Genomic DNA, 16,366 nt, shown 5'->3' on the forward strand with positions numbered 1-16,366 from the left:
ATTAAATATATAATCATTTGTCACTTTAATCTTCTTCTAACATGTTTTTAGTTTTTGGGTTTCCTGTATTTACATGGTTGCCCATTGAACTGGATTATTGATATGTACCACTTATATAATTTTCAATTTTTTACATGGTTGCTCTTATTTAACCTAATGACCTCCTATACAAGTTAAATGCTTTTTTCTTTTAATTAAATTATTATCATTTGATGAACAACCTCCCTCTATACCTATATGGTATATCTATGTCCATATAGTGATGAATTTATGAATTTCAACATCATCATCAAGATCCTTTTTTAAAAATTATTTTTTATTCAAGAACCCTAATAATAGAATTTGGGGGTTTCGCAATTCGAATATTTTGGTAGTTATATCTGCTTTTGTTCATCTTTTATTTCAACAAAACAAGATGGTTTTCTTTTGCGAAAGATTTTGATCATTAGATATTTTTTTTTTCTAAATTGAACTCAATAAAAAAAATTGATTATTAAAAATAAACTAAATCGTTATCTATCAATGAACTAAAACAGGATTGCAGTCTTCTTTAATCAACACGTGGCGCTATATTAATGCGATAAGTGTCTTTTTAGTTATATAAATTAAAATATACCTATTTAATAAATTTCTTAATCTCTTATATTCTATTTAAACTAGGATTTTTATAAGTTAACAAATTTATTATTTAAACTAGGGGTATCTTCTAAATTCACTACGTGGGCCCAGATGTTAGTTTTTCCAAGGTCTCGGGTTTTAGTCTTGGGTTTCTCATCTCAAAGTATTTTTCATAAGGAGGGGGTTGAAGGTCCAGCGATTATTGCCTCCAGCACGTCTGAATCGAAACTAACTTTAAACAAAAAAAAAAGAAAGAAAAAAAGAGAGATCTATATTTAATCACGTTTCCTAAAATTTCGTAAGTTTTCTCTTTGTATCTAATATTATTTAAATATGTTATTATAAATAATATTTAGGATGTAGGATTTTTTTTATTAACATGGATTAATCGGAGATATATCTTTTTTAAACTACGTATAGATCAATGGGTATTATAATATTATAATCATGTTTTTTTATATTTGTAGATTATTATTATTATTATCATTATTATTATTATTATTATTACTATTATAATTATATTATTTTAACTTCATGACTTTGGGTTTAAAGAATTACTCATTCATAACAAGAGTGTTGTTTTTCATATTTTGAATTATTTTTTTTGCTTTATGAAAGTTTAGATGTTATGTTTAATTTGGCTAAAAGTATATGATCAGATTTATTAAATTTAATTTGATGGATTTAGATTTCGTATTCTATTTTTCTTGATTAAATATTATAATTTTTGAATTTATGGTTTATAAATGTTTAAACAATATAAGCTTTAATATAATAAAATGAATTGAAATATTGATTTAAATATTATTAGTCAATCCGTGTATCACGCACAGATATTAGTACTAGTAGTGTAATATATATTATTTCTAGATTCAAGAGCTTTAGTGGCATCCTCTTGTAGCTCAAACCGTATATATGCAAAATTCTTATTGATCCTTATGTTCAAAATCTCACCAAAATAATCAAACGGCTTCTTCAAATCTTTTGTCCATGGCATCAAAATTCAATTTATTAATTTCTTTTGGTTATGCTCGGATCTAGCCATATAGTAGCAGATCTTGTTTTTTTCTTTTTATATTGATTGAGAGGAGTACGTTTGAATTTGGGTATCATATCGAAATAGAATGTCTTTAGTTAATGTATGTATATAACTTTTTTTTTAGAAAAACTCATAAATTTTTCATAAATTTTTTTAAGTCAACATTTGGTTAACCATGTAAAAATCTACTAATATATATATATATAACAAGGTCTTAAATTCTTTTATAAAAAAATAAAGATCGTTAGATGAGTTCTAACTTTTAATTACAACCCTAAGATCAAAATAATAATGATATTTCCAAATTTATTATTATTATTACACAACATTAGTCTTTTTATTTTAAACAATTAACATTTAGTTTTATCAATATTGACCCACCTAATACTGTCCCGTAAGGGATATACGTAAATCCCATCTTGAATTTCCTAACTTTCCATTTTGATTATATATGAGTTAGATTAAAATAATACGTAAGTATACGTAAATCTATAATTCAACAAAACTTATTTTGATTGTGTAGTTAGAACAAAACCTTTATTATTATTATTATTATTATTATTATTAAAAATCACTTTTATTAGAAATTAGTAGGAAACTGGAATATTATCTGGCTCTTCATCCCTCTAGCCGATCTTTGATTTAGAACCATTAGATCAAATTTAATTATTTCACCTTTATTAAATGACAATATTAATACTTATACTTTTTATAACTATACAAAAAAAATCCTCATTTATATTTAATTTACACTTTTTGATTTTCCATCACAATTTACACTTTTTACTCAATAATTCTAATATAATATATTTAATAGATTAATAGCTAATATATATATATCCTAATAATAAAATAATACTATCTATCTTATATCTTATCTATTAGAATAATAGTTAATATCATATGAAAAAAATAAAGCATATTTTAATTTGAAATATTTAAGATATGTTTCATATAAATAATATAAATCAATTTATTAATAAAAAAAGTAAGCTATATTTTAAACAATAATAAAATAAAATTGAATATTAATAATGTCGTAACACCCTGTATCTACAATATATATATGATAATGTCAGGTTTAGAAATTATCAACGATAGTGTTGAGAAGGCCGAGTTTAGCTTAGATGAGTGACAACTCTGGGAACGTCAACCTTTTAACATTGATATGCAATTTTGGAACATGTGGTGACGAAAAAGTTACGTTTTATTAAACAACATAAAATTAATTATCGAAATTAATGATATATAATTTAGCTTCTAAATATGCATGACTATTGTGATTATTATTATAAAGAAATTTGAAAAAAATATAACGTTTTTATATACAACTATATTATCAATGTACTGTACATTTACCCAAACAAAGAAAAAACCCTTTTTCCAACCCTTTTTTTATTTTAATAATAATAAAAACAAATTAAACTTTTTACTTTACCAACAGAGGGGTTTATCTTAAAAATAATGTTTCCAACCAAGTGACGTACTTCCAAAGAAGAGGTCTATGACAACAAAGTCAATATTTGTATGTATTCTTTATTTATTAATATTTTGTAGGTACAAATTTACAAAAATACCCTTAAAAAAGTTTACATTGTACCAAAATTGGAGTGGAGACTCTATCCATGGTTATATTTCATAAATTTGCAAAGTTATTATAAAATAAAATCTAAACTCAATACTAATGCGTTTTCTATGATGGATTCTAACTCGACAATTCAAAGTATTTAGGATATATTATTTTTCTCTATTTCAATTAATGAAGAACACAACTTTATTTTTTGGTGGAAGGGGTAAGGGAGTAGGGGGATCGAACTCGGAAAGTGAAATGTAATGGATCTACTAAAAGGTAATTGTCAGGTAAAAAAGTGGGTGGTTTAGGTTTTGGTGGTGTGGATACTGTTTAATTTATCATTGATATATGTACAAATGGATATGACATGTGGTTCAAAATCTGAATTGCGTTAGGTTTAAAATCATCAATGTGATTCATGGTTCTGAGTCTGCCTGTGTAAACAAATGGTAATAATATATGGAAAAATATATATTCCTCATTCTCTGAGACACACACTCGATTGCTAGCCCCCTTAAGATGTTATTAAAGGACAATTAGGAGTGAAAATAAGACAAGATTTTGGAATGATCATTGACTTGATGGCGGTTTATAAGGTTGTATGCCTTGGCACCATCTAAAGAATGTGTCATGTGTGATATTTTTTACGATATGACATGAAAATCCGAATAACGTCGAAATATTTGTGATGACATGGATAAGCAATAATGTTTGGCATTGAATAATTTATTTAATCAGTAAGACTTAATGAGCAACACAATAAGTGTTTGTGAAATTGTCAAGGTTAAAAAAACAAATATTAATAAAGTGAAATTGAATATTTTAATTTGTTAACTACTCGTATTAATTAAGAAAATATTATTTTAGATATATATATATATAAGTATAAAAATATATTTACCCACGTATTACGCGGGACAATAATCTAGTTAGAAAAATATATGGGTGATATATATTAATAGTTCAGTTTAATGAGCACCATGTAAATAAGGAAAAATACATTAACACTAAACCCTTACACTTCATTCTTGAGTTATTTTTTTAAAAGAAAAGAAAAGAAAAGGGAAGAAAACTCATCTTCTTGCATTCTTAAGTTTTTTCTTTTACAAGAAAAGAAAGTGTAAGAAAGGAAAATTGATGGTTTTTGCATTAGAAAACTTTCTGGCCATTATTGGCCTGATTTGAATGGAAAAAAATTTTCCCTATCTTTTCTTCCCCTATCAAATTTAATCCTTTCTTTTCTTTGAATAAAAACTCCAGAATACAAACTTAGATTTTTTACCACTAACTTTTATTAATGTGTGTTTTATATCACTAATTAAATTTAATTCACTAGTCGCTTCTTAACTTTTTTGCATTGTTTTAGGAATCAACTTATATAGGGTTAAGTTTTTGAACCCTAAACTTCAATAATATGATGTTTTAACCTAACCTGGACTGTTTTTACCGTCTAAGATATATATATATATATAAAGGTTAGGTATAATAAAATAACTATTAATGTAAAACATGTAAGACATAACCTGGACCAATAGATCATTTAGTTAATTAAATTATTATTTATTAATTTAAAACTGTATTTCGTCCAATGAAAACTAAAAAATAGGGGTATAATATGTATTGTGCAGCGTATTTATAATCACAATTGTTTATGCAGCTTAAATCACGGCAGGCAAAAAATAAATTTGACAATATAGATTTTAAAATAAGAAAAAAAAGACTATTTTGTTGGGATTTTCCATATCATTTGGATTCTACTCCGTATATATAAATATAAATATAAATATTTATTATATATATATTTTAGGGTTATTTTAAAGGAGATGAGTAACCAAGAAGATGCACAATACAGTGGTGTGAAAGATTCAACGACTCGTAAGCCATTACAAAGCATCTTAAATTTAAATCGTGATTAAGAATTGTGTTGTTTGTTGTTTAATTGTGTGTTATTTTATTGATTAAGCTACCAGGAGAAGTGGAAGGCTATTGAAATTAAAAAACAAGCAAGATCAGAGGAACCACACATAACAGCAAATGGTAATCAAAAATAAAATTTTGATACATCTAAATTTTTTTGTTCTTTTTTTGGGTATGTATCTGAAGCTTGTTTTAGCATTAGTATAAATGTTTTGGAGGTTCAAAAAATGGCTGATGTGATGTTTTATGAATTTGAATGGAGTGTCCTGAAGTATAATATGTGAATAATGATGTTCGTGGAGCGTAATGTAGCTTAAGTGAGTTTATTGAATTTAACTATAGTGTTGTGAAGCATGATACATCATAGTTTTTTAGGTTTTAAATCTTTGGTTGTGGATCATAAAGTAGCATGAAAAGACTGTTTGTGCATCGTACTGTGGCATTTGTGAGTTTATTGTATTTAATTGTAGTGTTGTGCATCATAATACATCATAGTATGTATTTTTATATCTAGGGTTGTGGATTATAAAGTAGGATGAGAATAGTGATGTGAATGCATCGTATTGTGGATTTTTGATGCATCGTAAGTGAGTAAATTGAATTTAATTGTTGCTTTGTGAATCAAACTACCTCATATAGTAGTATTTAGTTTTTTAAATTTAAGGATGTGGATCATAAAGTAACCTGGAAATAGTGATGCTCGTGCATCGTAATGTGGTTTTCGGTGCATCGTAAGTGAGTAAATTGACATTAATTGTTGCTTTGTGAATCAAAATACATCATAGTATTTATTTTTTTAAATTTAGGGTTGTGGATCATAAAATGACATGAAAATAGTGATGTTCGTGCAGCGTAATGTGGTTTTTGGTGCATCGTAAGTTTATTTTTTTGAATTTAACTGTAGTTTTGTGAATCGTAGTACATCATAGTATTAAGTTTTTTAAACCTTGGGCGGTGGATAATATAGTAGCATTAAAACAATGATGTTCATGCATCGTAATCATGTGGTTTTTGGTGCATCGTAAGTGAGTTTACTGAACTTAACTATAGTGTTGTATATCATAATACATCTGTAAGTTTAATGGGTTGTTTTAAACACAGTTAGTATATGGGTATAATTACAGGGAAGATGATTATTACTGCCGATGAGAAAGAAGACGTCGACAAATAGAAGACAACTAGAAACTTATTATATGGTTTTATGCAGATCTTTTTGCTGGTCATTTGAAAAAACTATGAAGCATCCCGGTGCAGCTAATATGGTGAATCCTATAAGCAAAGTAGTGAAGACGATTTGGCAGACTAATCTCAATCTTATAAACTCTGGTGTGTTCGCGATGAGGCACATGGAAATATACATGGTGTTGGATTTGATGTTGAACTACTTAAGATTTAAGGTACAGGGCAGCAAGCACAACTTGATGAGCTAAGGATCAAATATGTTGCTGTCAAACTAAAACAATATCAACAAAAGTGTAAGTGACGATAATAAAAGGTACATGAGGTTGCTAGGATTTCAAAAGGTGAAGCTGAGGTCGGATGCTTTAGCTGTTGGTCCCTCGTCCCTCACTTGAATGAAATAACAAATACTAGACTATTCTTCTTATTATTTCAACCGTAGGTTTACAATATATAGTTTTCCAACAGACACATACAAACCATCATACCTCTTCACTAATCGGTATGAATATCTAACAGACACAACTATTCTAAACGACACGTCCCTTCACAACATAACTGCCTATAACCGAAAATAACTTCCATTCGGTTGTAGACTTTATTCTTGACACATTAGACCCCTAAACTTATATACGTAACTATTGACACACATATGGATTAATAGATTATTATCCAATACTCCCCCCTAATTTATTAATCCATGCCTTCACTTCTTCAAGCGCTTCATTGTCTTTATCCTTGAACTTTGGCTTGTTTCCACTTTCTTTGTCTTGATCTTTGATACGAAGTATGTCTTGAAAATCTTCCTTGACTTGGATTTTCTTATTCTTGTCTTTAACCACATCTTGATCATCATTGTTAACTTCGTCAATATCTTCCTTCATTTGTATCATCTCATAGTCTTGAATCTCCAACAATATGTTTCCTGTATCACGATCTTCGTATTCAACTTTCTCGGATCTTGACTTGATGTCTTTCTCAATCTTGCTTTCCTTTTGAAATCTTGATGGCGTCTCTTGATGCTTCTTGCATTCGCCATTGTCAATTCTTGGTTCTTCTTCTAAGAGTTTCTTATCCGAAAAAACTCCATGGTTCTCTTTCTCAAACGTTTCTCTTTTTGTCATCAACTCTTTTATCTCTTTGCTTGTGCAATCTCTTATCTTCTTCAGGTTCTCTAACTCCTTTTGCATTTGTTTCTCAAATGCTATCTCTTTATCTTTCATTTTCTTCTCAAACTCTTGTTTCTCCATCTCAAAGTCTTGGAGTAATTCAAACTTCCAAAACTCTAGTTTAATTCTTAAATCACTTTCTATCTCTGACCTCATGTGATCTAACTTTTCTTTTGGAGTTTCATTCTTCTCAATGACAATTCCATTCCTTTTCTTCTCTTCTTTTAAAGATGTTGTCTCTTTTTCATCCTTAGTAGTAACCATCAATAGCGTTGGTTCGTCATCTTCGAACACAAGGTTTACTTTTTCTTCTCTACGGTTTGGTTTTGGACAATCTGCAGCAAAATGTCCAAAATCTTGACAATTATAACATTGTAGTCCTTAAGTTGTCTTCTTGGATAGTTTTGATCTCCAGGGCTTTTCTTCCATCGATCGAAACTATCTTTATTTCTATTATCTCTCATGAATCTTCCCTGGCCTCTTCCTCATGTCTGATTACCACATCCTCGTCTATTGTTTCCATAGTTGTGTTCATAATTTCTGCCATTCCCTTGACGTGTGAACAACTTTTCACTATTATCTTCTCCACTTTCTTTTCTAAACTTAAGCCTTTCTTCGTAAGTCTTAAGTTTCCCAATAACCTCCTCCAATTTCGCTTCCTTAAAATCAACAACCATTTCAATGGTTGCTACTATTGGTATAAACTTATCTGGTACTACGTTGAGTAATTTCCGCACTTTTGTTTGTTCATCAAATGTCAGTCCACATGTAGCAGCCTTTGTAATAATACTCATCATCTTTCCGGCAAATGAATCTATTGATTCATCTTCTTTCATAATGAGTCTCTCAAATTTTGACTTCAATTGTTGCGAGTGCGCTTGTTGAACATCTTCTGTCCCAACAAATTTGGCCTTTAATGAGTCCCAAATTTCCTTTGCCGTTTCACATCCCGCAACTTGCATTTGCAAATCTTTGGGCAATCCTTGAAATAAATACGCGGATGCAGAAATATCTTTCTTGACATCAAACTCCTTTGATGTACTCGCTTCTTCTAACAAATCCCATACTCCGTTTGCCACTAATATCTTCTTCATTCTTATCGCTCATAATGTATAGTTCGTATTGTTTAGAATTGGACATTGATAGGATGATAACGGTATGTCAACAACATGATTGTTGTTTCCATTTTTATCTCCCACCATATCCTTTGGATTTGATTTTCTTCTAAAACCAAAATAATTCTAACAATCGTTGAACTTAACTTTTGTCTAACCACAATAATTCTTCAAATTTTAAACTTTTCTTTTTGTCAATCTATTATTCTAACAATAAAAAGTAACAAGTATTTAGAAGAATGATAGAACATATTATCTGGGCTTTTTAATCTTTGTGGGCTTCAAAAAATATGTCACGCCCCTTTTAATTCCAATAGACTTCCCGTTCCTTTTTTTCTTTTCCCAAAAATAATCACGCTTGTTCCCGTTCTTTCTTTCTTCTTCACGCAATTAGGGCTCCTTTTTTTTCTTCTTCTGAACAAACGATGGTGGTGGTTAATCGGTGTTACACTTATACAATGGTGGTAGTTTTCTTCCTTTCTTTCTCTTCTAATGATGATGGTTACTCTATTCTTTCTCTTTTCTGGCACGGCAGCGGCGGTTTCTTTTCTTCTCCGGCAACACACGGGCAGCGGTTACTCCCTCGCACAACCGGTATGTTTCTCTTTTCTTTTCTCTTTAATTCAATCTTTACTCTGTCAATTCTTTTCTTTCTCTATTTGCTTTTCTGAATCGATTTCACTTGATCGGTTATTGATTCCCCTGAATCAATTTTCTTCTCTGTCCTTCTTCTCTAAAATGATTCCTCTTGAATCGTTTTCTTCTCTGTCTCTCTTCTTTAAGCGATCGCTCTTGGATCATCAATGATCTATCTCTCTTCTCTCGGATTCAAACAACCTGGCTCTGATACCACTGTTGGTCCCTCGTCCCTCACTTGAACGAAATAACAAATACTAAACTATTCTTCTTATTATTTCAACCGTAGGTTTACAATATATAGTTTTCCAACAGACACATACAAACCATCATACCTCTTCACTAATCGGTATGAATATCTAACAGACATAACTATTCTAAACGACACGTCCCTTCACAACGTAACTGCCTATAACCGAAAATAACTTCCATTCGGTTGTAGACTTTATTCTTGACACATTAGACCCCTAAACTTATATACGTAACTATTGACACACATATGGATTAATAGATTATGATCCAAATATTAGCTAGGATTGAAAAACGCACAACTATCACTAATTAGATGTCATGCTAGATATGTGTTTTACATTATTTAGTTGGTTTTAAAATGGATGCACCTTTTTGGGTGTCACTTGTATTTTGATGAGACTAATGGATTGTTTCTTAAGTAGTTGAAATAAAATGTTACATTGATTATTTAGTTACTTATGATACGAGTAAGAGTGGTTTGATTCACAAAACTGGTAGTGTGCATTTTGATTTATTATAATTGTTTTTGAGTGACTCAGATTTAACACACAATGAACCGTTAAAATCTCTAAAACATATCTTGATTCAACATTCTATTCATCAATGGTGTCATTTTGTTTTGTGCTTGTGTTAAAGTATATATAGAGATCTAAACAACTTCAGTTTTATTCTTGCAAATTGATGTCAAGTGACGCGAAAAAGCCAAGATAAATATTGGGTACTAATGTTGCTTGTGTCAAACCAGAAGCAAAATAGTATAGTGGTTCACTCCAGCATGTTTAATTCCAGCAAGTTTTTGATGCACACAGATTTGAGTTCAATGTGTATGTATTGCATACGAACAATGACAAATGATATGCACATTAATAAAATTAAAGATTAAAAAAATGATCAAATATTGTTCAACTATAAAACATCAATCATAACGAAACAGTAATAAACACCAATTGAAATAAGAAAGGGAAAAAAATTACTCGAATCAGCATAACTCTTTTTGTCGCCTAGATCTAATATAACATTAATATATCTTCAAATACATCAAAAAAGTTCTTTACAGCAGTTGACCCACAATGAATCATTTGATGAGGGGTGTAGCCATGCTAACGGTGAGAAATAGGCTTCCATGCCCATCCTTTTCTCATTCATCATATATAAATACAAAATTACATAGACTAAATATGGACATATTTTACTAATTGATCCTGCCACCTATATAGAGGATATCACGCCCAAATATACAAGATGGTACCCGCGCAATGCGGCAGTGGCGGCAACGGGCGGTGTTAGTGGCGGTGGTGTTAACGGTGTGATTATTAATCTTAAAGTAATAGATGTAAATGGTAATGTAGTTATTTTATGGTTAAGAGATGTATATTTTGTAAATAACTTTATTAAAAATATAATAGAGATATTAGGTGGAAATATTTAAATTAATTAATAAATGAGATAGATAGTTTGAAAAAATATGGGTGTAAAATATTTTAAGAATATATTGGATAAATTTAGTGTGTGAGTTAGAAATGTGTTGAAAATTAAGGTTAGTTTGTTTATTAATATAATATAGATATATATTTAGTAATAAAGGGTTTGGTGGTAGTGTAAATTAAAAGGGTAAAATATGGATTTTAAAGGTAGAGTGTTTAATTTGGGAAGGGGTAGTTTGTTTATATAGGGAGTATAGATGATTCCTATTAACTGTGACTGCCATTATTCACGACTCCTTCTAGGTGACTCCTCGAAAACAGTTGACCCACATCTGGTGGCGTCATATTTTTATAAATTAGATACCGAGATTCTGCAAATACAAAAAGCTTTTAATGAACCTTATTGTTATTCAGCAATGGAGATATTGATAAGAGGAATGGAGATATTGATAAAAGGAAGAAGTTGAGTTTTAATTTTGAAAACGAGAGTGAGAAAAGAATAAAGTGTAGGGCGGTCAAATACTCAGATGTATCAAAGATTATACACAAAATCTGAATATCCAAATACCCAAACTACCTTTAAAACTATTTAAAAATATTAATTAACTACAATGACATGTGTCAAGACGAGGTTATGTCTGTACTTGTTTTATGATAATAGTTAGTTTTATTTTACCCTCCTCCTATATAAGAGATTATAATTATAATGTTATTTATTCTAGTGTTTGGCTTTAAAACATGAAGATATTGAAAGTCGATAGTAAATTTCCTAAATTAGCTCAATTATTTCAAAAAAATTTAATTAAAAGTTTGAAACTTAAAACTATTATTCAACGTAAAATATAATGAGTAATAGTATGATGATTATGATAGTCTGCAGTTCTAAAAAAATCGAAGAATTAGATAATCAGCGTAACATAACAACATATCATGGAGCAAAAGTTGTGTGATATTTCAATACTTGACATATGTAATCATTTCTAAGGAAATCTTTAAAGTTAGAGCTGAGTCAAGTAAAATCTTAAAATGAGGTGGATAATTTGTTGAGGTTTCGGCTGGAGCAATTCCAATTTTCTTGGGAACAAGTTTAATTCCAATCCCGCTACAATCTATTGTGCAGTGATCAAACGAAAATGAAAGCGCGGTGGAAGTTTCGTCCCACCATAAAGTGTGTTTCAACAAACCAAACAGAACATACCCGACCCATGTTCTCTTATCAGTACCAACGCCTGCCTCCCAAGCCATATCATCATCATCTTGAGAATCCAGACCACTGACCATCACACACTTCATTGTTATTTCAATATAGTTCATGACATATGGCAAAGCAGCACACATTAAGAATCCACTAAAGTCATTGTACCAATTCTCTGGAAGTTGATACGTACATCTATTACCTCTAACAAGGCCAGGGTTAAACCTCTTTGGAATCTCAACCCCTTCAAATCGGAGAATCGTACAGTGATTGTCAAAAGCCCTTCCCTAATTAATAAACACAGGGATATATAGTAAATTTTGATTATAACATGTTATTATCTATTAGATTCAAAATTTGATAATGAGCCACACATACCTGAAGCATGGATTGTAGAAATCTGCCAGCATCAGACACAATGCCCCCTTCAACAAGTGAGACTTGACACAACGAATTTAAATTTCTGTGATGATTTCCAGTGGTTGTAAGTGACGTGCAATTGTCTGCTTCAATAATAGCTATGCTTGATGGGAGCTCGGGTAACTCTTCAAGCCAATTGCATTCTGACAGAATGAGGATTTTTAGCCTAGTAAGATTCAAGAGGCTGAAACCCAATGTTGAAAAATCATTACGCCTTAAATCTAGCTCTTCTAAGTTGGATAACTCACCAATAGCATAGGGAGTTTTTCCATCTTTCAAACCCCAGCCACCAAGATGCAACTTTCGTAAGCTACTAAGATGTAACTTTCGTATCGACTGGTGAATCATTGACTCAAGTGCTATCTTATTCCCACTAAAATACAACATTTCTAAGCTATGCATCTTTCCTTGGATTTTCGGAAACTCAAGAATATTACAATACTTCAACATAAGAGTATTTAGTTTTTCCATCTGGAGAATTGTTGGAAACGTTCTAAGCTTTTCACAACGAACCACTCTTATGTCTTCAAGACTTCTATGATTTCCAAGTGATTGGTGAATCTCTTTTAACTTCTTACAAGAATCGAGGGCCAGCTTCTGGAGACACGGCAGTCCACTAAAATCTGGTGTGTTTACTAGGCTTTTCATATTCCTGAGTCGAAGCACTTTCAAATATGGCAGACGCTGTAATGTGTAAAAGAATACACTAGTTTAAATTTTTTGAAGATTTATGAGTTAACATATATATCAGAGTCTTAGAATATAAATAAATGTCGGTTTCTAATTTACATGCGGATATAAAAAGTTATACAAAGAAACAAACTAAATTACCTTGTAACCATTCCAAAGTTTGCTTTGCAAGCTGCAATCTAACTTAAGAATGACAAGATTTGTTGGTTGGAAACTGTCTGGGAAAGGACTTTCTGGATAATATCGCCAACTAAAATACCTCAACTCATTTGACAAAAAACTAGGGCCTTCATCATCACAACCATGGTAAACACTAAGCCACCTTAGTTTCTTCATGGTTGAAATTATCTTACTAGCGCGTGGAAGATAACTATAAGTGTCTATGACTTCAATCTTATTATTTTGCTGCAATAAAGAAGAAATAAGGTATTGCTTGAGTTAAAATTTTCTAATATTTGTATGTGTGAATCATTCAATCCACATGTAAGATATATTCAAGCAGATAACTGAATTAATCTAGAATTCCTCAAAAGACAATTATATATTTTTCCAGCACTATATAAATAATGTATATGAAAACTTAGCTAGCATAATAAACTTTACCTTTGTTGCATCCCCAAGACACATGTTACTGATATCTTCTTTTCTCCAAACTCTGGTATGCTTTTCAGGATTATTATAATGCTTCTCTCTAACAATGTAGTGTCCCATTTCTTGAACCAGATCATGCATATCAAACTTACCACCGACTGTAGTTATGAGAGCTATTTCTTGCAACACCTTTATCCCTATAACAGGGTGAAATCCACAAGCGTCAAGTATCTCCATCGGCTCATCCGTGATATCTGCGCTTTCCCATCTAAAGAAACATGCTATATCCAAGAATAACTCTTTCTCGAGGGGTTCAAGTCCATCATAACTAATTCTCAATATATCCATGACCTGAATATTTGGGAGAACTTTTAACTTTGATAAGGCACTTATCCACTCACTCTCGTCTTTGTCATATAGAAAAGAGCCTAAAACTTTCACCGCTAATGGGAGCCCAGCAGCATAAGAAACCACACTTAATGAATGTTTCTCATAATTTGTTAGAGGCTCTACTTCATTATATGCATGCTTATTGAACAGCTGGATAGCCTCTTGATCTGATAGTAATCTAACACTAGATGTGTCGTCTACCCTGTGAGAAGTTAGCACATGCTCATCTCTCGTTGTGATTATTATCCGGCTCCCAGCACCAAACCATTCATGTGATCCAACCAACGCTTCTAGTTGGCTTTGATTATCTACATCATCAAGAACTACCAACACTTTACTGTTACATAGCCTACTCTTTAGTATGTATTTTCCTTCTTCAACACTCTGCACTTTTTGATCTGTTTTCAAAACAGTTAATAGAATTTTTTGTTGCAGGTTTTCTAAACCATATTTGCTTTGCTCACGAATATTGGCAATAAAGCAATGACCTTGAAAAGAGCGAGAGATTTCCTTATAAACAGAAAAGGCAAGAGTAGCCTTACCACTGCCACCAATCCCCCATATCCCACACATGCGCACACAATCCGACCCAAGTTCTAACGGTGATATCAACTCTAGTACGCGAACCCTCAATCCAGGAAGGTCTTCATCAACACCTGAATCTAAGTGAAACAATCAACCTTGAATTTTGTCAACAATTTCTTTGATGGCTATTGTTTCATGCCTGCAGAGCCGAAATATATAAATATTTGTTTACGTTTACATAAGCAAAGTTAATTTACCACCACATAACAAGGCAAACGAACTACAAATAACAATTTTACACAAAAAGCTCTAAAAAAACCTGCTTCAAGCTTGAGTTATCTTAATGTACAACAAGGTATAAAATTATAAATCATCCATAAAAATATTCATTAAACATAAATAGAAACTTCAACAAAAATAAAGAAAATTACCCATTGGCCATATGCTTGGGTTCCCACCCGGCAACGTTACTTGCATCAAAAAGCGCTTTTCTCCACAATTCAGCTTTGGTGATGTTCTGCGCCTCTTGTTTGGCAAATGCTTTTCCGAAACACCCTTCTTGTTTTCTTATTTGCGACGGATCCACGTCATAGAATATGGGCATAACAGTTAACCCTCTCACCCTGCATTTCATAATATATGAAAGTTCGTCTAAACACCACGAAGAACCCGCATAGTTTTTGGAGAACACTATGACAACAATATGTGATTCTTCGATAGCCTTGAATATAGACGGGCCGATGGAATCACCACGGGGAAGTGCCTCGTCATCCTTGTAAACGCGGATTAGTCGTTGTACAAGAGCCGAGTGGAGATGATCCACAAAGGTCTTGCGAGTATCCTCTCCCCTAAAACTAAGAAATACATCATATTTCCACACTCGAGAAGAAGAGGCGTGAGCAGAGTTAGAAGATGATGAAGATGCCATTAACGTGTTTAAGGAAATAGAAAGGAGACTACAACATATTGTAAAACAATTTAGTTCTGAGAGTCAAAGTTAGATAAGGGAAAATCAATCTGGTTGGGGCATTTGATCGAACACTTTATCTGCAACAAAGAAATGAACTTGAAAAGAATTAAATAATTACAAAGAGCGAGTAAGTACGCCTTTGGCTGAGTTCATAAAACCTGAAAGAACATCAGATATCATCAAGAAAATGTTCAGAGGTTTGGCTGTGTAAGGTTTTTGACTTTCTTGAAGGTTGACTTTGTTTTGTCTTTCTTCTAAGAATAGTACAGCTCACTCGCTGAGTCACAGGGGATAAAAAACTCAAAATATACATAATGCATTGCATTTCGTTTGCGTTGACTTTTGCTCATTGACATTTTTTTTAATGTGTATAAAAAGGGCAACTGTGAATATATTAGTTGTTCTATACCTTTTGAAAAGCCTGACATATCAAATCATGTGAAATTCCTGACCTATCAAATCAAGTAGGAGTTAGTGTAGTGGTTTGTAGTTATCCTGATTATTTATAGGTTTCAAGTTAGAATTTTTATTCAGCCAACTTTAAGATATAGGTGTCATTTTATGAGGACTTGACTAAGATGTACCCAGGTACAAGTCTGAGGGACATAGTTTACCCCTATTAATCGTCGTTCTTTCGGACGAATTAGTATATGTTTTCTCCAT

General features: G+C 31.5%; 2 protein-coding genes across 2 annotated transcripts; both read right to left on the minus strand.

Annotated features, from left to right (window-relative positions):
* Positions 1–6,994: 6,994 nt before the first annotated feature.
* On the minus strand, positions 6,995–8,589 carry LOC122608846 (nuclear matrix constituent protein 1-like). The gene is made up of 2 exons (XM_043781922.1): positions 7,995–8,589; positions 6,995–7,830 (listed from the first exon to the last, which is right to left on the minus strand). The coding sequence occupies exons 1-2, from the start codon at positions 8,587–8,589 to the stop codon at positions 6,995–6,997; spliced, it is 1,431 nt and encodes a 476-aa protein (XP_043637857.1).
* A 3,287-nt stretch (positions 8,590–11,876) lies between these two features.
* LOC122608847 (disease resistance protein RUN1-like) lies at positions 11,877–15,661 on the minus strand. The gene is made up of 5 exons (XM_043781924.1): positions 15,205–15,661; positions 13,831–14,870; positions 13,369–13,632; positions 12,496–13,221; positions 11,877–12,404 (listed from the first exon to the last, which is right to left on the minus strand). Exons 1-5 carry the CDS (start codon positions 15,659–15,661, stop codon positions 11,877–11,879), a joined length of 3,015 nt encoding a protein of 1,004 aa, XP_043637859.1.
* Between the last annotated feature and the right edge of the window lie 705 nt (positions 15,662–16,366).

This window comes from Erigeron canadensis, chromosome 7, assembly GCF_010389155.1.
Source record: "Erigeron canadensis isolate Cc75 chromosome 7, C_canadensis_v1, whole genome shotgun sequence".
NCBI lineage: Eukaryota > Viridiplantae > Streptophyta > Magnoliopsida > Asterales > Asteraceae > Erigeron > Erigeron canadensis.